A 23,898-nucleotide genomic window follows, 5' to 3' on the forward strand; every position below is an offset into this window, starting at 1 on the left:
CCCCAACTCCGTGCACTGATGCATTTTCCCTGGTTCCATACAGAATAGATCAACAGTCCTAAAATCTCAGCCATGTCAACTTTATATATCTATAGTCTTTCACAAATCTGAGCCTGTAAGAATGTTCTCTTAATCCTGCATTGCTCATTGTGGGTATAATATACACTCGCTAAAGAAAACAGAAGGAAATCCAAAAGCCTTCCTGCTAAGCTATCATACAGGCTGCACAGCACAAAGAATGCAATTGTTCTATAGAGCTATTTAAAAGCTTACAGATTATAAACTATATTTTTATCTTAGGGGAAAAAACAATCAACTTTGATGTATTTATATATATGTCTGATCTACATTTTTAATTAGCAATATAACCCAGTTATTTTAAAAGTATATATGAGCATTTAACACTGTTAGAAGGGAGATGCACATTAACTTCACAGTTTGAGCCAAACACATGTATTCAGCTTTAAAAACCCCAGCCATTTTTACTTACACACAGTTAACTCATGCACAGTTAGAATGAGTAATCAAGGTGGTAAGTAAAAAAAAACCCACCACCACCAACTCATCAAGTAATAGATTTTCTGATGCCCGTAATTTTGTCTTCTCCTCTACAGGTTAAGGGGCATCCAGCAGATTTCTTGGTTCCATTAAAAGCTGTTATGCAGACAGAAATATAAAAAGCTTGCTTTGGCAAGACACAAAGCACTAAATTTCAGGATAAACAAAAGACACTCCTTATGGATTACAATAAAAGCAGTGAAAAAACATAAAAGAATTTATCCTATGTTGCTACTATATAAAATATTCACCAAAATAAAGATTTCAGAAGACAAAATATACAGTAGTCTAAATAAAATAGAAATAGATACCTGGAGGATCCATAAAATCAAAGTGCACCAAATCATCTATACCAAGCTTCTTCAGCTGCAATACTACAGATCCTAAGTTAGACCTCAAAATTTCAGGGTATGTGTTGTCCTGGGGCAGGGGGAGGGAAAAAAAAGAAAATTGAGAACACTTGTTCTTCCGAACACTTTAAACTACACAAGCATTGAAATTCTGACTCTGTTTGGTAGCAAGGCACTTGACTACCTATATCAATCAGATATTCTTATATAAGTAATCTAAAAAAAGTAATCTTACCTGCATTTCAGTTTTGTAAGCCTTCTCTGTATAAAGCCTGAAGCACTTGCCCGGTCTAGTACGACCAGCACGGCCAGCTCGCTGCTGAGCAGAAGCTTTACTAATTGCAGTCACCAAGAGAGACTCCACTCTGATACGAGGATTGTATACCTATTTGAAAGTGGAATCAGAGCAGGAAAGAAGGAAAAGAATGAACACTGTTCATGGATAAGACAACTATCTCAAAAAAAAAAAAAAGACTGCTTTAAACTTATTTTCAAACACAGTTTCCGACTAGGAAATCACAAGTTGTATCTGAAAGGAGAAAAAAAAAATTGGCTACAAAAGCCTCTGGATTAGTGACAGAGAGCTTCAAATACAGCTGCCTAGAGACTAGCATTTACTTTTTATTCACTGTTGTTAACAACAACTCCTGCCAGGCTCCCTGTTCTTCGTAAATGTGCGTATTTTTAGATAAGATTTTCATGGCAGAAGGAATGTGTCTGATTTATCCTACAGACTGCTACACTCTTGATGCCCAAATAATTCATGAAAAAAGTTGTCTTGATACAATTATAAGGTTGAATGATCATGTTCTAGGGGGTCAGAAAAATCTAACATTAAGGTTGAATAAACTGTAAAAGTCAGACCGATGAAAAAGCAACACTGTATTTCAAGGGTACATGCAGACTGCCACAGTTCAAAATACATGCTGGAATTTACAGTAAAATTTCCATTGTAGTCATACATAAACAGCATCTTTGCCAACTCAATAGGGCTCATGATAAAGAATATATTGTAAAAAAGAAAAGTAGTAGTCAGTAGTTTCAGCTGAAGATGTTATTTGGTCCATGTTTTAACACCCTCCTGGTGTGAATACATATAGCACACACAAAAAACATCTATTTCTTATTACAGAAGGTACTCTTCCAGTCTAAGAACTACTTGTAAAAAAACCTCAGCCTAAATGGTGATTGAAACTTGTGTATGAAGATGGATTGACCATACATTCTGCTCGCTCTCATTTTGCAAAAGTTTAAAAGGTTGACAATGTCTATGAGTATTAAAGGAAAAGTCTAAGAAATCAAGTTAAAGATAGCCAGAGTTAGTGAAAAAAAAAAACTAAGATATTTGCATTTTAATGTTTCTTTAGTTATTGGGTCGACTGTAGACAAGCTACTTGAGTTCCTCTGAACATCCCATGATGTTCCAAGAAGCACAGTACAAGCTTGGTGACAATCTTCAGGGCCGCAACATTCCACATAAATACCGACAAGAAACAGTTAGTGCTGGAATTTTCTATGCTAACATGACTTAAAAGAAGAGGTGGCTTCTAGCACCATTTTTATTTACTTTCATATGATTTCTTCATTTTACTTGAGCATTCTCAAGCATAGATACACAGTACAAAACTACCCTTTCCTAAACCATCTACAAAATCCATATTCCAGGCCTACCTCTCAAAATGCTCACATTTCAATTTTTTGAAAATAAAATTCTTCTGCACTGCACTGTTTTGGACTGCTCTAGATATCTTAAGTTTGCAGACTAAGTGCAAACCTACCTTAAGTTAAAAACAAAACCAAACCAACGAAGGTCAAGATCTCAATTAGGAAAAGACCTATTGGTGTTTACAAAGGGAAGAGCTACCTGAGCAAACTAGAGTTCAATATCTTTCCTACTATAAAGAAAGAGAAAACAAAATAGTATTTACCTTCTGTTTTGCAAAGCCAGGATCAATCACAAACACAACACCATCTATTGTTAATGATGTCTCAGCAATATTAGTGGACACAACAACCTGTCAAAAAATAAAACAGAAAATGAAATTACTTTGTCCTGGAGATAAGTAGTTCTGATTCTGTCTCTGCATCAAGAATTTTCAGCAAACTTTTCTTTACTTCCTCAATAACTACCAGAGCTGTGCTCCAACACTTTTACAGGATGATCCGAAATCAACCACAAACTTCTACTGAAATCAGAGCAATTTTTGTCCCCTGTTTCTGCTCCCCTATGTCTGTATTAACAATATAGCAGATACTAGTTTTGAGAAAAAGAAACAGAAGAGCAAATATTTTACTTACAAAATCACTACTGAAAATTTCTCTCACATCTCTGGTACAAAATCACAAGTTACACTGGATCCCTTTAACATCATCTGTTAATTCCAGTTTAACTTTTTTTTTTTTTTTAAAAAAGCCTAAACAGGGCAAACTGGTTAAATAATATTAAATCAAAGGTTATATAACTGTACCAGCACAGTATGTTCTTTCATTTTGTCTGGAATAAAGCAGTTATCAATACATTCCAGCTAAAATCCTGAACAACATATTTAATTTCAACTTTGTCTTTTTAAATTACCAGATATTCAAACACCTTTACATATTTTTAAGGTTACATTCTTAAATTTCTATAAAGTTTCTGAAGGTTAAGTCTCAAGCAAGAATTAAAGCAAAGGTGATATCCAAGTTCTGAGGCTCGATTTGCCATCATTTAAATTTTATGTTCAGAGATGCGGTGTAACAGTCTATAGGTATCATTAGCTCTCATCCTAACAGTGACCACATTAAATCACATATTATTAGCACGTTTAATCAGCTACCTCAGAAGAGACCCCAAAACCCATTCAGCACTTCATCAAAACTACTCACCTTTCACCTCTTAATTTCAGAGCACTCTGTCATCATTTTCAGTTTAGCAATTAGAATCTGAGACCCCTAACAATTTGTTCAGAATTACAATGAAGCCAGTGGCTGCACTAGATTGATAATCCTGCTGATTTCTCTTCCTCCTAGCTGATCACTTTGCCAGTCAGCTACTTATTACTCTCAGCTTCTCTCTTCTTAAGTAGACTTAAGGTCTAAGCTTGCCCAAATACTACTGTGTATTGAATGCAATACTTTGGTGGAAAAAAGTTTTAAATTCATTTGGAATTATGGTGTTCCACCCAGAAACGATGTGCTACTTAGAATTCTGCTCAAACAAAACAAAAAATCCCGTACACTTTTCATTCACAGGTAATCTGCACAGATTAGTCAGAGAAAAGCCATAAACATCAATGCAATTAAGTGCTGACACAAGCACAATACATTGTCATTAAAAATTTGCAAGTCATTAAGTATGCAAATTAAACTAGCACTCCCATGTTAAAAGGCCAGTCAATCCACATTCAGCTTGCTATTACAAAGTGTACCTTAGCTACAAAGGCTCACCTTTTTCCAGATCTACTAATATATAGAAGGGTCCATACTCAGAATCTTCAAATACCATTACAGAGCAGCATCAAACAGTTTTGGTCCCGCTTTTAAATCACCAATTTCTATTAGGACACTTCAATACGAATAACTCAATAGTGTTAGTATGCTTAGTCCACAAAGGTCCAGCAATTTAACTTGTACTTGAATTGTACAGAACTTCCCAAAGGTAGAAAGAAAAACCAGTTATTTACACAGTGCATTCTGTTGTATGTACAGATTTCATTTGTTAATGTCACATTGCTTAAAAACCATAATTAATGAATGTAAAAACACAAGAAATTTAAGGAAAAAAGTTGAGGAAAATTACAGCACATCTTTCAAGCCTAAATCAAAATACAAAGTTACTCAGAAATTAAATAAATGAAATTAGCACTAAACTACATAAAATAATTGTATCTAATTAGGTTTAACTGCAGTTTTGCAATCACTAAATGGTTACATTAAAAATGTTTTAAAATACCAAATTAACAGTCTGATATACCAAAAAGTTTTAGAGATTAATTTAAACAAGTTACCCTGGATAATAAAATAAACATAGCATCTATATATAAAAATATACGTATATTGCATATGTATTAACTAGTAATGCTTAAGACTCCTGAAACAGAAAATAGAATGCAGTTTGCAAAGAAGGGATAAGATAGGAAAGGGGAATAGAAACGCTCCTTGTTAAGTTGTCTTCATCTTCCTCCACAGTATGTTGAGTATTTAATTTACTGTAACTAGTAAAGCATTTTCTCTTTAATCTTTTCTTGCAATAATAGATGTGCTAGGCACGGTCAGCTAAGAGGACCAAAAAAGTGCAGTTATCAAGCTATATCAGTACTAGCAGTTACCATCACTACTCCTGCAAGATGCCAAAGAACTTCCACTGTATTACTTTTCTTTCACAAAGTCAAAGCTCAGGAGATACTTGCTCAGATAGTGCAAGCCCTTCACTTAGTTTTTACGACCATGAGTCTGAAATGATATCAGACCTCCTGCTAGCTCACTCTCCTCAGCAGTTCTAAAAACTAGGTTCAACTCCCACAGGAGATTGTGTGAAAGCAGACATTTTGTAAGATAGCGTAGGCAGAGCAAACACATAGTCCTACTTTACATAGCTTGATGACTAAGACTAACTGAAACTAAAACGTTTAAACAAGTTTACAACACACAGACAAACTTTCTCTCGTTGCTAGATTTGTTATGAAGATAACCAAAACACAAAAGTCAGAACATTTCAGTCAAAGCAGGTAAAGAGGAAAAGTGGTCCAAAAAAAAGAAACAAAACAAAACACACACCAACAAAAAATCCCACCCCACATAATGGTCTGAATCTGTTGCTTATGTATTTTGTGCCTGCTTTTGCCTGTAGGTACCCATTTGTACGTGTTTTTGTCGGTATCTTTCCAGCATGGCAATTTTTCTTGTAGTACAATAGTTGCTACACTGAGCGTGTTTTCCTTAAGACACTGGTACTGGCTTTGTCAGTCCAACATAATGAAAGCTACACACTGCATCTGTTATCCTCTTAACAAGAAAACCAGAAACCGCCTATGTTGAAGTGCACAGTTTTAAACACGAATGAAAAGTTAATGAGGTACACAGCTATCACTTCTTCATCACTGAAAAACAGTATCATTCAAGTCATTTGCTAATACAATGTTGTCGCAGCATTAATTTAATTATTTCAGAGTGAATGCTTTCTGCAATCAACTTCAATAGGAAAAAGAGGATCATTTCACTAAATTTATCAAATGATTTATTCTTCCAGAACACTAGAAAGTTGTCACCGGTATTCTACATGCATTGTACTGCACAAAAAAGCAAATACCCAAGGAACAAACCCTGCCTAAAGCAGACAGTATGATTCAGCTTTGACCTTCAAAATCTTAACTTTGTCATCACTACAGTTTCATATAGCATTAGTTTAACTTGAGGAAGCTCTATAACGACTCTCCAAATGTTCAGTGTTAAAGAAATAACCACATAGTTTCTAACATGGTTTATGTGAGCATTCACGAATTGAACTATTAATTTTATGACGAACATTCACTACTGCCATTTCAAGTTTTTCAGTTTCTCAGTCTATTTTGCCCAATGAAAGAACCTCAATTCTTTGCTTACTACCACAAGAAACACACACTTCCAACTTCAACATACTTGTTTTAACTTACACCTTCCCATAAACATTGAGAAACAAACATAACCTGCCTGATAACATTCCTTGAAGAGACAGTCCATCTCTTCCAAAAAAAGCATCTCTCAGTATAATTATGTAGGGAAGAAAAATCCCATCCTTCCACGGAAGTCCTGTGGTTGTCAAATTTAACTGACATATCATATTTCTCATAAGAAACTTAAAAGCATCAAATTGTTACTAGAACATTCTGTCCTTATAGACGGAAGCCAGAATTTGGAATTGCACTGAGAAACAAACTCCAAGTTATCTAAAAATTTTAACATGATAAAATATTGGATCATTAAGGTTTCATCAAGAAAACCTTCTACTTGTTGCTGTCCAAATATACTTAAAACAGCTAAAACTCATATTTAATTGCCCACACAACTGCAAGTAGCTAGTTAATGAAGAGTGTACTAAAACAGCATACTATTTACCTTTCTTCCTATTGCTCCGTTTTGTTTTTTTGGTGGGGGAGGTTCAAAAATCCTTTGCTGTTGCTGTGGAGGAAGGGTGGAATATAATGGAATGATTTTGATGTCACCAACTTCAGGGCCTAAATCATCAATTTCACGTTTTATCCTCTTGCAGGCTTCATCAATCTCCTGCAAAATAAAAATACTGGTTAAAAGAGAACTCCATGAAAGAGGCAGCACGTTGTATTTTAGAGTACCTTATGGCAATTATATTAAGTCTATATCCTGAAGAACAATTGCGATAACGTCTACTTTAAATAATAAAAACAATTCAAAAAAAGTGCTTGCTGAATTCGCAAGCGAATTTCCACAATACTTCAAGATGCTTCAGCTTCTATACTCTAATGAACAGCCTAATTTACATTCAACATCTTTTTTCTTTTAGTCATGTTTCCTAATTAATTCTCTACAAATTGTGGTAAAATTGAAATCTCTCACCCTGGAATATTAAGCTGCACTCATGATCTTTCCAATTTTCACAATCTAAAAGAAACTGATGTGCAAGATATTTAAAATAAGCCAATTAAGCTTTAATGTCACATATCACTAATGCAATTATATGGAAGATTTGCTTCATTGTACCTAATGAGAACAAACACCTTTACAGTATAAACATGGATGCTCAAAACCAAACCTCTCAATCCAGTATTTCAGATTTTATTTTAAAACTACCTGAAATCCCATTTAAACTTAAGAAGAGCCAGAGAAATACTCTGAAGATGAGAAAGATTTTTCATGTCTTTTTTACCTTAGCATTTTCTACAGTATTTGCTAGCCTATTTTCTGACTAGCTTACCATAAAGTTCACCACAGCCCAATCATTTATAATTCCATTTCATTTTAAAACAACTGCATTTAAGTCAGCTAGGTGACCTATAATTATGACAAGATTTAATGAAAATTAAAGTGCACAGAAATTTAGGTTAATGAATAACACAATTCATTAACTTCAACTTAAAAAATTACAACAGAGCCTCCACTGGTATAACTAAGAGACACGCTACCAACTATTGATATTTCAGCTGAACCACTGATGGGAGAATGAAGTCATCATGGCAAGAAGCAACAGTAGGTAAAAGTAAAAAATGGCTACAACATACTCTAAGAAAAGAGGCCAGACCTTCCTTATCACAAATAATTCACCAGTCTGAAGCTGAAGTGATGCCTAAGACCCTCAAGTAAATATACAGAACAGGTTAATCCAAAGGGTCTGTAAAATTACTGCTTTAAACTGTAATTAGAAAAGCAGAAGCAGACTCCTTTTTAGAAACCATAAATTCAGACAGATCCTGGAACAAATCTGCATCTTTTTCATTCATTCCTAAAGAGTCTTGGAAGTTTTCAGCACAATTCTGTTGAGTATGTTTTAAAGTAGCACAGACAATACAATACTCATATTCTGTATTGATCAGCATATATAATTAATGTACGCATGGCAAAATGAAGGCTCTTCCTCTTCGATGTCAAAGAGCCCTATAACAGTAAGCCTAATGCTTTCCAGCATTATCTTGCCAATTTGAATGAACTGCAGGTATTTACAAAAAACCCTTTTAAACAAAGGTGCGCTTTGCCAACAAACCCAACACACCCATCATAAAATAAGAGGCATATAAGAAACTGAGCTGGAATGCCCCCTACTGGTTTATTAACAGAGAATTAATTTCTTTACACAGATGTCATTATCTGGTGTTCTACTGATAAACTCCTTTTTTAAGTTCAGTAATAGCCTTCCAGTGAAAAGGAAAAACCTAATTTAGTTGTCAGATCATACACAATAGCTCAGTAAATTAATACTTTAATGATGGTGCTTACGTGAAAAGACAACATGTTAAAAGTAAATAGTTGACTAACTAGGTAGTGACACCCCCTCTCAAATTTGCACCCATTCAAAGTCTTGACAAGCTGATACTTGGGCCTGTTAAATATTTAATACAAAATTAGATTGTATCTTTCAGAAAAAAAAAAATACAGCACAGACCTTAATTCCTGAACTGAAGGTCACTACACTGTTTGACAGAATTTGAGCAGATTACAATGTGTAACTGGGAAAACTGTGATGCTGGACAGGAGGCTTAATCTTCAACAGTAATGACTAGAGACTCCAGGACAGTTTCATACTTAAGAGATAGTAAAACACAGGCAAATAGCGATAAACAAAAGCACTACACTCTTCAGGCCACATGTGTTCACAGTCACCTATCATCTTTCAGAAGAGGTAAAAGTGTTGTTTCTCCCTAGAGTTTCCTAATGTAGTTTCAAAGTATCCCTAATTAGGACTCATTAAAATACTTCAACATAGAGATGACAAGTGCATATATAAGCATTACTCTCCGCAGATTCGCAGAGGTAACTATGGACCTCTCATCATAAACTGTTGGAAGAAGGATACAAGTCACCAAGAGTCACTGCCACTCATGTAAAGACAGTAAAAGAATTCTTTAGTACTGAATTGTTTTAATTAATTAAAAAGAAAGAGAGAAAAAGGGTGGTTTCCTTTCTTTTACCACAAGCAAAAAAAAGGGTCTCTCTACTTCAACTGTATCCACAACCACCGTCCAATTCCAGTAGATGACTAAAAGTGGTATCCCAAAGAACAAAATCTAGAAGGAGTATGTGTAGCAAGAATAGTTTTAAAGTATTAAGAATTCATTTAAGTGTTAAAGATTCATTTGTATCACATGAAAACATTTAAGTCTGGAGATACATGAGATACAGTTGAAGGCACGATACTAACTTTAATCTTTTGAAGATTCAGCAAGTCAGTAGTTCTTACTCATTTATGAAAGGCTTATTTGAAAAACCACACACATTTAAATACTTGCACACCATCTACTCCAAATCCATTACAAAACCCCTTGAAGAGGGATTATTCCATCAATCCACACGTAAGAGATTTTTCCTCTTGGAAGGAAAAGAAGGAAGGTAGAGCGAACTGGCCTTGCATTTAGGTTATGGCTGAAAAACTCAGAGCCCTGACTGTCACGCTGACTACCTGAGAGAGCAGATACCAGGGTACTGGAAGTAGGAACAGACATAGGAAGATCAAAGGAGTCACAGTTAGACCCATGACTGCCCAGTGCATCAGCACAAAGACCTGCTTCAGAATTAATCAAAGAAGAAAGAAAGTAGGCCTAACACATAAAAAGTGTAAGGCTTTGGCAATACTTGAAGCATTGCCTAAGTAACCAGACTGAACTTGATCCTAGTTCCTCACAAAACTGAAGACTTCTTAGGAGTATTGTTCTGAGAAACAATCCTTGGTAAAATTGTAGTCAATGAAATTGTCCATCGGTGCACTCATTTTAAAACGAGCTGACTACTGAAAGGTAAATAGCAAACAGACCACAAAAAAGGGAAAGGTTACATGCTAAGATGCTCATTTATCTCAGGTTGCAAGTGCCACATAGACTCAACACATCTATGCTTCACAACATCTAGTTATCAGAATTGTCCCAGACAGTCTATATGTACTTTAAAGTTTCCAAAACCTTCTTGCTTGATCCAGTCAAGATGAATTAACAATATACATATAATATATATAGTTCAGCTGCAACACTATAGAAACTAGAATCAAGTAGCAATTAAAGAGTGAGGAACTCTGTAGTACACTTTGAATATTAACATGGAGTCCTCAACATTCTTCCACACCCTCAACAGCATAAGCAATTCTCCTTGAAATCAGCAAACAGAAAGCACTTCTTTTTATGCATGTATTAGTGATCAAGGAGGTAATGGGGTGGTGAATATTTTTCAACCACGAAAACCAAAGTAATCTAAACACCCAAGTGAGAGTCAACAATTTGTATTTTGTACCTACAGCTAAATAGTTTACAAGAGGAAAAAAAACAGTAACCAGGAAAATAATTATTAATAATAAATCAAATTTAAGCCAATTTAAACGGTATTTCTTCCAAGAAATTAAGGCTGGTTCTACACGCAGTCCTGAGCAGGCTGCTTGTTTTCAAACAAATGGTAGACAATAGGCAATATTCACAATATCTGTTCAATTAGGTGGATTTCATTCAGGAGCTTAAGTATGAGAAAGCAATTCTGAGACACCACAAAGTTTCAGGATTTTAACCAGAACTTCCATTGTGCCACAAATTTCAGCAAGACCTAAGTTTGTATGGGAAGCAATGTTTAGCAGTGGCTTGTTCAGAAAAAGCAAGAATGGGGTGCTCAGTTTCTTCTGATTTATTAGAAACAGTAGTGCAGCCATCTCTATTTTCACATAACAGTAAGTAGGTTACTTGAATTTGCCTCCTGAATCTGACAGGATTTTTACTCCATCTTAACCCACTTTTCCAAAGAAAACGCAGGCTGATGACTAGTGCCTAAAAAAAACCAAAAAAAACCAACACACCAACAAACCCTTGGATGCAGTAATTTTTATTCCTCTCACTGAAGCTGCGTTTCTGTGCAGCTAGAAATGCAGAGATCCACCAGATCAGAGAGGAAACTCTAAGTTTGAAGCTTGGGGACAAAAGGAGTTCTGAACTCTCAGAACGCCAGGATTGCTGCATATTCCATTTTAGTATCCTCTGGATGGGGACAGCAACACCTACTATTCATATCAAGCTCTCAAGAAATTAAAAGCACAGTGCTTTATCTTCCCCTTTCTCATGGCAGATCAATACATCTACAAGTATACACCACCACCAAATAACTGGTTATATTAAACAATTCAAGCTGACAGGGCAGAACTTTTGCTCCAGCTCCAGTGAAACAGTGAGAAAACTTCCTCTAAGCATGTATAACTACACATACAAGTAGTCAAAAGCCAAAACAGCAGTCCCAAGTAACACACACTCACTCATGAACAGCATTAAATACTATAGTAACAGCACACAAAATTTTCAAAGTGTGTGCACAGGATTACACATCTTACAATACCAGTGAAGAAAACAAAAGGGCTTTTTTAGGTGCTTTTCAGGCATAAAGGAGGTGTATTTAATGCTTCAGGTTGTGGTCAAAATCAAGTACTCCAAAGCATTCTTTTAACCATTCAGCGAGATAAACATTTGATGTCACCTGGAGATATTTCACAGCTAGAACTGCTGGACTGTAATTGTGGAAACAGACCTAGATGCATTTACTCTTCGTACAATGAGTATTGAATGCTCCTCTCTGGTCAAAGCCTCTTACTCCTTTACAACAGTTAAAGCTAACCACAGAAAGCACTAGCTGCAGGTTAGTTTCTTTAATACTCAAGATTGTCTTTTCAGTCTGTCCCTTTGCCTTCCACCTCTCTCATATTGCCCACTATTTGCATTCCTCATCCCCAACATGCAGAAAAACTACTTCAGCTAGAACAAGATACAGAGGGTCGAGTTGAATTCCTACCCCTCTTACTTGTAAAACTAAGTAATTTTTTCTTCTATCACCATAACAGTGTTAAAGTTTCCTTTTTATCCCTCACTGCAGAAAGTAAATATAAAAACCTTCCATTTTGCTCAAAGGACAGCATGGAAAGTGGACAAAAGGAAGGTCTCTTGAGAAACCCATTTCTTTCATCTGACAGAAATGATCTGGGAAGACGTGATGAAAAGCTGTCAGTATGTGAAACCAAGAGGGACAAACTGATAGTTTTCCTATGGTTTAACTTCAAGAGTACCATTTACAGGACTAATGCTTAGATGTCACCCAATCCTCCCCATCCCCTTTCTCAAACATGAACAGGACTTAGTATTACTACATAATATTTAGTACTACTATTTTTTCTTTTGGCCCCCCAAAAGATCTCACTTTTGAAAGCCTCATTGCAGAAAATCTTCTGGGTATGATTTTTAAAGATGGTCTGTGCCAGTTTAATTTAGAAACATGCTGGTTCCTCGGGCTCTGTGTCAGAACACACAATGAAGAAAGACAGGCTCGGAAATAAATGAACCACAAACCAATACCTCACCAGCTGCCTCCAATACCACATCTCCACTGTTTAAGTTTATCATCTCACTACTCCAATACTTAATATTCCCTAGCTCTGCATCAAAACCAAAGGATCCGAACATATCATTAGCAGTTCATCTAAAAGGAGCTGTATAAAATTAACAACAGAAGACACTAATTTTGCTTTTTATCATGCACAGCGCATTTTTTCTATATCTGCTGTTGAAAATAGTCTTTATCACACTATTCAAACTGAATGCTCAGTAGAAATTCACTTCCATTTCTTTCCAATAGTATTTCTGCAGTAAAAGGTACTCATACTGAAAGGTTACTATTACCAAGAATAGAAACCGAAAAGGATTATAGGAGCAGTTCCATATATTAAGTCAGTGCACCACATTTTTAAGAAGCAAGTTTGTGCTGAATAAATACTGTTAAGATTCTTATGTAATGAAGTTCCATTAAATGGTAGTCAAAAAACCCAAACATAAAAGAAACCTAGGAAGACTAGCAGCAATGACTTCACAGAATCACAGAAGAGGAGGTTGCAAAGGACCTCACAGATCATCTGGTCCAACCTTTCTTGGCAAAAGCACAGTCCAGACAAGATGGCCCAGCACCCTGTCCAGCTGAACCTTAAAAGTACCCAATGTTGGAGAATCCACTACTTCCCTGAGGAGATTATTTCAATAGCTGATTGTTCTCACTGTGAAAAATTTTCCTCTTGTGTCCAACCGGAATCTTCCCAGGAGTAACTTGTACCCATTACCTCTCATCTTTTCCATGCAACACCTTGTAAAAAAGGAGTCTCCATCTTCTTTGTAGCCACTCTTTAAATACTGTAACATGGTGATAAGGTCTCCCCTAACCCTTCTTTTCTCAAGGCTGAGCAAATCCCGTTCTCTCAGGCTTCCCAGTCCTTTGATGATCTTTGTGGCCCTAAGTTACTGAGTCAAACTGCTCCCGTTAAGCTAACAATCCAATAACCTGAATTTCCTTCCCTTTTGTTTGTATGCAGGAGCCATCCCTGCTGCCATGGACAAGGCTTGAAATTGCACTCATACTAAACAGCAGTTACCAAACGATCGACTGCAAGTTATCCTCAGCCACCAAAGTACTTAAAGTGCTGACATTCGTCCTAGCTCACATGCCAAACCGGTATATGTAAACATCCATTTAACTTGCTGGTCAGGCTCCACTCAATCTTAAGATCTAAACTGTATGTCATTATCTTTAGAAAAACTGTTTCTACAAAAAGACGGTGACTAGTGATGTCATTTTAAGCACATTTAATGGAACAATCGGAGCACTTGGCATGCAAAACAGAATTCAATGATTTTTGTAAACACGGTCCTTGAGAACATTATTTCAGAAACCCTTTCTTCAGTTGACCCTCTATTTGGAGCACTTAAAGAATCTCATGAGGTGAGCAAAACTTCCAATACTGCTCCAGTTAGAACATACCTTAAACTCTTTTAAATAGGAGATGACAGTCTTATCTACAGCAGATCAGCTGCCATACTATACACAGATTTAGCTTCACCTTGGATAAATGAGTTAAGCAGACATAACTGTTAAACCTTGAAAGAAACTAATGTCAACAAAAAATATAAGGCAATTTTATCTTGTGCAGAATGAGTACATGGGGAAAAAAACCTAAATGCACAAATAAAAAGTACTTCCCACCCAGAAATATTTGGCAGACACCTTAACATTCCTCCTTCTCCTTTGAGTTCCTATCACAGACAGGGGCACTGTCAGCCACATCTGGCTTTGATGATATGAACCTTCTAGAAATTCTGTCTTTGTCCTTATAGCTTCATGGAACTTCACTAATTTCCCTTTCTTCCTCCAGGACTGAAAGCAAACTGCTACAAGCCAGAATGAGGAAACAACAGCAAAAAGAACTGGTCCCAAGAACTGCACCATTTCAGGAGATGCTCTGAATACAAATTCAGAGAAATAAAACTTTGTAAAATGATGTACTTAAGACAAAAAAGTCATCCATGGAACAAGTCAACATTTGACCATAACGGAGAACTGCTCTGTCAACAAGTCGAAACTGAACTTGTCTCAGTATCATTCCTATATTCAGGATCTTTTTGATCTGGTCAAATAATAATTTGAAATATTAAATAGACATCCTGAATGAAGAGCAAAAAAATCTTCCGCCTTTAGCACCTGAACACAACTAATCTTATTACTCTTCTTTCAGTTTATGCTCCCCAACTCAACACTTTCTATGCAAGGCTAAACAAGACTACTCGTGTTCACCGCAGCCCAGTACACTTACTGCCTTAACCTCACACAATCGCTACCACTGAGACTAAAAAAGTTGTCAATTTTGACTTCAATTTCCTCATAAGAGAGTCTGTTACTTTCACAGTTCAAGAGCTTAACCAGCCATGCTGTGATGAAAAGTGTGCCTTTAAAATAAATCCTACTTTACAAAATACTCTATGAAAGCCTCAAAAATGTTTTGCAACTCTTTTCTACACCAAGATCAGTTTTACAAACATCACTTTACACCTTTCTGGAACACTGAAAGCATTACTTGAACAGCAACGTTTTTCAGTATATTCATCTACAATCAAGAACAGTGCTGATCTGTACTTCAACTCTCCAGACGAAGTCTAGATTCTGCCTCCTAAACGCGTAAAGATGTGTTTGACTTTATGGAGAAAAGGGTACTGGGGTGACACAGAACACACTTCACATTGGTTAAGTGCCTAGGTTACGAAGATATTGAGACAGATCTATACGGTTTCTGTGTCATTATTTCTGTCTCCCCTACCCTGCAAGTTTCATCTGTAAGGATTTTACACGTACTCTCAGATTACTGATCTTAATGGAGTGTGAAATCTAATACTGTTTTAGCAGAACTCCAGAAGACAATAGACCAGCTACCTCTGAGATCTGCAGGTGAGCCAGTCTTGAGACATTTAAAGTCTAATAAAGACATTAAAGTTTAATAAATGTGTATCTACACAAGTAGATTACCAAATTTGTAATGTCAATGACTGAGAGGTTTGACAAAACCTATTGTCTAAGCCAGACATGTTGACTAAAATGTAATTATACTTCTTCCTTGTGAACAGAACTCCAATTCTGCCTGTGACTGATGTCAGGCAACCTGGCTTACAGTTATCCAGGTTACCTCAGGTTATACCTTTTTTAATATTGGCATGAAACATGAACATTGTTTCCATCTTCTGAAATCTCCCTGATACCAGGGTGGTTTTTTGTTTTTAAAATCAACAGATGAGTTCTCCCCCTTACAGGGACTGTGAGACAAGTCCCATTTCAAAATGCTTCCTTCCTAATAAATGTTTTTAAAACATCCTCTTTTGTTACTAAGAGACTGAAAAGCAGTTCACACAACATAATCATATACCTTTGCTCCTTTCAGGATCCAAGAAGGAATTTTTTGTTGAACACTTATTTCTGCACCATTAACAACAATTTTATCTTTATCCAGTAACGGACTTATACAAATCAGATTCATTTGGTTCCCAAATATATGTACACTTCTTTTTATTTTGGGGTCTGACAACACAGAATCTTCCCTAGTATCTCCAGGTTCCACTAACTCTATGTCTTAACTAATCTGTACTAACTAACTGCTATCCATCTTATTGCCCATATAAAATTACTTCATGTTCAGTGGCAAGTAAAGTCAGTAGCCAGTACAGACCCTCATTCTGCCTTAGACCACTGCAATTACTCCTCATCTGAAGCCTCTTAAACTCAAAACAGTTCACACTTGCATGCTTCCACCTAAAACATCTTCCCTTTATCTAACTTCATTTGGCTTTGTAAATGCATCTTCCTGACAAGAAAATCAAATCATTCCGCATCTTGTTGATACTGCTTTCCAGAATCCAAAAGAACTACAAAGTATTTCTGCCACGCAAAAATCAATGGCAAGACTCAAGCTACTAAGCCTACTGAACCTGAACCACATAGTGGTAGCAGTACCTAGAGCACACTTTCCAGTTCTTAAGATTACAGTAGGTCCTATCACTTTACATTCAACAGTAATAGACACATAGACTGTATCATGAGGCTCAAAGACAGGCCACAACACAGGCCCCAAAACATCATGAATCAAAATGGATGTAACACTTCAAAGTTTCTCTACAGAAGCTAAACCAGACTTCAATTTCATGCTAACTAGCTAAATTCAAACTAGCTCCAGGCAGAGCCACTCCAGTGCCCCGAACAGTTATCAACCATGGACACATGGACTGGAGAACTCTAGACAAAAAACAGAGGATGGTGGCTTACCAATGCAAGTTTTAAATGATTCAATAAGACAATACAGGAATATTGTTAGACACATTTATGCATAATCATACCTGTACATATGAACATTATGTGCATGACTTTAATAAAAATTTGTTTTTACCTTTGTAGCACTGGCTGATACTAGACCCGTTGGGTCTAGAGCCAACTGCCAAACATGAGTGGTCCCTGGAGTTCGCAACGTCTGAAAACGGTCATCCTGCCCTCTTCCTGCCTTCCCCCCCCCAATCCCATAATTGTTAGAACAAGCTATTTAGAACAATACATAACAACTACTGTAGCAAGGACACCATTTATTTCGATAATTACACGGGTAAGTATTTGCTCTTCATTAAAGGTTAAAGACCAACCTGATTTAGCATCCTGGTAAGAAAACAAAATCTGTCGAAACAGTTGGACAGCAGTGCTCTTTTCTGTTGCCACTAGTTCATTCACCCACTTGCAACAGTTGACTAATCAATTCTCACATTCACCTGCCAGACAAGTCCAAACTAGAACTTCTAACTAAAACCAGGCAGGTTTCAAAGTCACAACTGTTAATTTTCCCTACCTGTACTTTAACTCACAGCAATACTCCAAACAAAGGACAAATGTAAAGGCCAGAGTATCTGCTTTTACAGTGACAGGCATTGCTTTGGGTTTCTAAGGGAGGAGATGACCTGCCAGAAGATATTTTAATCAAATGTCTTTTAAAACTCAACTAAGAGGCAACAGATCTTTATGACTGGCAAATCTACTCAAGAAGCCTGTATGCCTCTAGCATCACAAGTTACTTGTATCATTTTTTCCCCCTTGACATAGTTCAGACTGTATGCTTAGATCAACGGATGCGGAACAGTTCAGCATCTTTAAAGGGTATTTCTTCATGAGGAGTGACTGCAAGAATGAGTCAGAAAAAACATTTTCACTAGCTGCATTTCTCCCCCTACTAAAAATACTAATCTTAGGTTGACCCAGTCAAGTAAACTTTCACAATGCCTATGGGTTTCTTTTACCTCTTCTCCATCTCAGTCCACTTATAGGGACACTCAAAAGAGCTTCAAAGCAACAGATTAGGACTGAAAAAAAAGAACCAACCCAGGTTATTTCAAGCAAAGGATTTAAGACTTCCAGAAAAATCCTCACTTCCTGATGTAGTTTACCTTAAGTGCTTTTGTACAATCCTCTTTTGCAAGGCACTGAGTCCATTTCTGAGACGTAACTCCCTGTATTTGTGATACGGAAAGACTACAACCTAATACTCAAAGCTATTCATAAAAAACAAAACCCAAACTTTTTTTTTTAAATTACTACTGATAGCCAAGTAGCAGAACCAAAGTGTTATTCTTCAGGTAAGTTGTACAGTAGACATCCAGAAGGGCACAGAACCACATTTTCAATAAAAACATGGATACTACCAGGTACCCAGAACTTTTGAGTTCTCATTAGTACAAACCTAGGGTTCATGCTCTAGGTTTCCATTTTAGAAGTACATGAGTAAGATAAGAATTTTCATTTTAGAGAGGGCTTGCATAGCATATGCATATTACATATACATACAATGACTAAGGACCTGAAGTGTATGGCAGGTAGAAAACCTCAGGTCATTCAAATGATAAACTAGAAAAAGAAACCAAACATTTCAGTCTACACAAGCCACTTAAAGTAGTTTCTGTGTGGAACAATGGATGGAAATTAAAAAAAAAAAGGGAAGAAAGTACCTCCTGTCCAGTAAGAAAGAGTAAGAGATCTCCTTCCTCTTCTTCACACATGTGAATTTGGATCACGGTTCGAATGGCAGCCTCAAGGTAATCCCTTTCTGGTTCTGGAGTATAGAATATCTCCACAGGATGCGTGCGACCCGGGATAGTTAGAAGAGGACAATTATCAAAATAGATCTGAAACTTGCCAGCATCTAAAGTAGCACTCATAACTATAACCTGTAGGTTTGGAGGACAAAAAACAAGATACCCCAAAGGTTAATAAGAACTTAGGAAGTGTTATGCATACAATATGTAATAGTAAGAAACCAACCTTAAGAGTTGACTGTGATTTAAGCATGCTTTTATCACCTGAATACAGTACCCTTGTTACAAAGGTCCAAAAAAAATTCTTAGTCAAATATGGAAAGGTTAAGTTACAATTATGTTGTTTCGAGTATTTTCCTCAATACAAACTGCATTAAGAATTTCCTAGGGTTATCTTTCCAATACAGATTATCATTAGATAAAAAAAACAGTTGCTCTACTTTAGTTGATTATAAAAATCAGCTAGTGGTAAGCACACAGATATCTTATTTGGTATGCCTACAACTAGAAAGGAGATGCTGTTGGGCTTCATCATTACTGACCTTCAAATCAGATCTTTGTCTTACAACTTCCTTCAAAACTCCCATCAAAATATCAGTAGCCAGTGTCCTCTCATGGGCCTCATCAAGAATTATAACACCATAGCGCTCCAGCAAAGGATCATTCATTGCTTCACGAAGTAACATACCATCAGTCATATACCTGAGCACAAACACAATTTCAACACAAATTTTATTTACTAAGTCTGATACAGAATCCTCTTCCATATCATTCCCTAGGTTGCTTGAACTAAGCTTTTAATCAACTTTTTAAAACCAGAAACATCAGTAAACTATTTCCAACAAGTTAACAAGACCATTTTAAGTTTTCAAGTAGAAACTACTGTAGAGTATAAGTGAAATCTGGGAGTAGGGGGAGAAGCTTAAAAAAAAAAAAGGGGGGGGGGGGGGAACAAGGTTTAACAACATTTATAACTAGTTTGTTGGCTATCACTGGGAGACTACTTCCAGGTCTACAGAGACAGGAAAAGAAAGGGAAAAACATCCTCTGCAATCCTAGAAATACTATTTCTGCAATTGTTTCTCCCCTCTTCTGTTTGCAGATCATCTGTTCACTTTTTGCTTTTCCGTCTCATTTAAATTTCTTTTTACACATTAACTTTATTCCCAGCCTTCAACTACTTGTAAGAGCAAGAGTAGACATCTTTTAAAGGAAAAGCACTATTCCTTGAACCACACTATGTGGAATACTTTTTAACCAAGCATTCTGAATGTCATCTGCAGATGACATATTAACTGGGCCTAGGTCCACCTACACAGCACAGGAATCTACAACAGTTGACAACTAAAACACTATGGATTATGTGTTCTACAGTTAGGTATAGCTCAATTTTGAAACTTTATGGTAGTTCTGCTTACTGAAGTAAGCTACTGAACTTCACCAGGTTTACCCTGAGTAGGAAGATACCACAGACAAAGGTCCACTCAACGCGTAACATGAAGAGAAACTGAATGCTGAAGGTCTTTATCAGCACTTTAATCAAAAATACTTCTTCAGATGACCCTGTTCTTTATGGATCACTTAAAATTAATTTCCACAGGGTGCAGCAATTTCTTTGGGATGAATGACTCATTTTCAGTTCCACTCAAGCCCCACATCTCAGGTTTCTCTCAGCTCATTCTATGCTTCCTGTCTTTCTCCACTCAGACACAGAGTGCCTGTCCATAGATTCACTTGCCTCCTCATTACTTCTTTCATAACTCCGCTTACATCCTTCACCACCCTGCTATTCCCCCATCTCCAAGTAGGTTGTGTTATACCTTTACCTGACAGTTGTCATACTTACTTCAAAATGGTTTTTGCACTACTGCAGTCTTCAAATCGAATAGAATAACCAACCTCCTGGCCCAGCATGACATCCATCTCATCAGCAACCCGCTGTGCAACACTCATTGCAGCTACTCTCCTAGGCTGGGTACATGCTACTCCCCTCTTTGGTCCAGGTAATGAGCGCATGTAGTCAACGCACCATTGAGGGATCTGTCAAGAATAAAACTCAGTTTAAACACACTTCTTCAAACAGCCAGATGTAATCTGTAACCTTTGTATTGTTTCAAATAAAGTTAGTTACTATTCCACTGAGATGTCAACTGTATGCACAAAAATATCCAAAGCACAAGAGCAGATAGACTAGTTAGTTGGATCCAATGCCACTAAATAAAGCACACTCACATTATGCATGTACGTAACTATCTTTCAAGTTATCAAGGAAATACATAGGTTCACAGTACGTTTAAGCACTGTTAGATCACTACCTTATACAGATACTTAGCAGCAGCCAACATGCTCCAAAGCAACCAAAATTAAATACCCAGAATTTTGAAATCCGTAGCACAGTTCATGGTTTTAAGTTTTACAGCAAGCAAGTTATATTTTGGGGCTTTAAAAAGCAATGCTTATTAGTACATTAAGCAAAAAGAATTATTTTAGTGATATAAAAATTGTCTTAGCCAGGAATCATGACAAAAAAATAACAAATTAGTTATGTTAATTTCGTTAATTATTGTTCTTTTGAACTTCCATCAACCAGATATAAAACCCCTATGGTTTTCCTTCCTATGTTAGCACTCAGTTTATTTGTCAGTGAGTAGTTTTCGGCTCCTGCTAGGAATTTGGAAATAGTAAGAATCATCCAAAATAAGAAGCTTTATTCAGAAGACTTTCTAAGGTCAGTACAGTTTGATGAAGACAGAATATTCTTAACACATTCTCAGTGTGACGTTTTATGAGGAGACATCCCCAGGCACAACTAGTTCCAAGTCTACAAAAAAAATCTATTCCTCCTTTCCACTGGCTTTAAGTATTCTTAAATGCTCACATTTACAGAGGGGATAAAAAAAAACCTACACATTTACACATAGCACCAATACCTAACAGGAAAAGCAGTGTAATTTAAACCAGGAACATTTTTCTTCTAGAATACTGTACTTCCACAGTAAGATGGGCATAAGTGAACACTAAAACATACCCACAAGCAAACAAGTGTAGGCTGTCACGAAAAACTTTGTTTTTAAAATGAAGAACATACTTCCATTATAAATACAAAAAAAAGAAAGCAAAGATTACCAAAATATGACAGGAGACTACTAGACTGCCGAGAAGAACTCAAATTTTTGAAAACCCTATTCAAAACTAAAAATAATAGCAGTTCTTGAACATTAATAGCATGAACCTGAAACCCTATCCTGTAACGTATATACAGACCCTTAACAGGCAGTGTAGAGAAGGGAATTTGCTTCCCAAGTCACTTATAAAAACTCAACTCTAAGCATATTACATGAAGCTTCTTAACTTTCAACAGAGTAAGTCCTGAAATAAACTTTAAAACAACAGGTCTGTTGGGCCACAGTAGCATGAAATAAAAATAATTTAGAAGTGGTTTTCCAGTAAACAGCAAAACTTACAGCATTGGTGTCAAATGACTTCAATGTGTTCAGCTGATTTAGATGACCACCAGACTACTTTTCATGTCCAGCTTTAAGAGACATACAAACACTAGGAAAAAGGACTGTGCTATACATTTTCTACTTCAGTCATGACTAGGAATATACTGAGCACCTCTTATCATCTGGTTCTTATAAAACCTAACATGAAGTTAACTCTACTCCACTAACACAAGAAAGCTACAAATCACCAAAACCCTTGACTTTCCTTAAAAAAAGCCATTTTACCAATATTAAAAAGCATGAGGAATAGCTTTAGCTAGCACACTGTAATCTCAAGGACTTTCTCAATTAAGAGAGATTTTCAAATATAACCTCCATAAACTTGAGGAGGTAGGGACTACACATACAGTGGCCTCTAAGATCAGAGAAATGCACTGATGGCTGTTGCAGACTATTCCAAAGTCAAAGGAAAGTCATGCTTTCAAAGGGATGCAGAGCAAGAGGGAAGCGCACTGTCCTTCACGCTTTTCTGAGCCACTTCAATTTATTGAAAACTTTCTCTGTTGAAAGTTATATGGTAGAATTGTCAGAATTTGGGTTTAAGTCTCTGTGGAACAAGTGGCATCTCCTGTTGTTAAAGCCAAGCATTTCCAAACCTGGGTGCTCTACAAGACTAAAGGGAAAACACGTACATAATAATCAGGGAAGGGACTTGACAGGCAGCAGCTCACTCCCAAAAAGATTAACTGCTACCACACAGCCTTCTACTATCACCATGAAAGGGGAGATAATAATTTTGGAAGAACAATTCATTATACATTTTAAATAATGCCAACTTGATACCAATAAAAGCAAGCATAAATAGTTCATGTACACCTTCAGTTTGAGCATTAGAGGGTTTCTTAATCACAGATAACCATTTATCTTGCTCTGATCAATGAATATAAGAAGAGAAACAACCATCCACAGATTGGTTTTAAGACAGCACTTGATCACAAAAAGGACATGACATTATCACATGCAAAACAAGGTTTTCATTAAGTGACAGCAGGATCATTGTCAGTGGTATGTTCCTACAGCAACACTCTCAATTGTTTCAACACACATCTGCAATCTCACAGGGAGAATTCAGAGAAAGCAGTGAAGCTTCCACAATAGTTTATGTGCTTTTGGTAGCTTAAAACCAATTTTTGGGAAAGATGCCTTAGGTTTCTTAAGTCATTTCAGAAAGTAAGGGGTAAAGTAGTAAGACAATCCAGGAAAAGCTTTATGCCTGCGCAATGACACAATAGTAAGATGTATTTGAAGTTTAAGTCATAGTTACTAAGAACACAGACCCTTTAGATCTTCAAATTCTCAGATCATGCAACAAGAAAAAAAAAAAAAAAATCTGTTTTCACACAGGTAAGTACCAAATTTTTTTTTTTAACATGAATGTTCAGAATACTATCTCTT

At 36.5% G+C, this 23,898-nt stretch overlaps 1 protein-coding gene across 1 annotated transcript in view; it reads right to left on the reverse strand.

Annotated features, from left to right (window-relative positions):
• The window catches only part of DHX15 (DEAH (Asp-Glu-Ala-His) box helicase 15), a gene marked incomplete at its 3' end in the record, with an annotated part of 30,596 nt that overhangs the window by 5,570 nt on the left and 1,128 nt on the right, over positions 1-23,898 (reverse strand). Inside the window, exons 2-8 of the mRNA XM_009703886.1 lie at positions 20,844-21,037; positions 19,540-19,699; positions 18,911-19,129; positions 6,981-7,148; positions 2,837-2,923; positions 1,144-1,293; positions 870-978 (exon numbers count right to left, since the gene is read on the reverse strand). Of these exons, the coding sequence (XP_009702188.1) occupies positions 870-978; positions 1,144-1,293; positions 2,837-2,923; positions 6,981-7,148; positions 18,911-19,129; positions 19,540-19,699; positions 20,844-21,037 (1,087 nt within the window). The remainder of the gene's footprint in view (positions 1-869; positions 979-1,143; positions 1,294-2,836; positions 2,924-6,980; positions 7,149-18,910; positions 19,130-19,539; positions 19,700-20,843; positions 21,038-23,898) is intronic.

Source organism: Cariama cristata, unplaced genomic scaffold (assembly GCF_000690535.1).
Source record: "Cariama cristata isolate BGI_N322 unplaced genomic scaffold, ASM69053v1 scaffold11877, whole genome shotgun sequence".
NCBI lineage: Eukaryota > Metazoa > Chordata > Aves > Cariamiformes > Cariamidae > Cariama > Cariama cristata.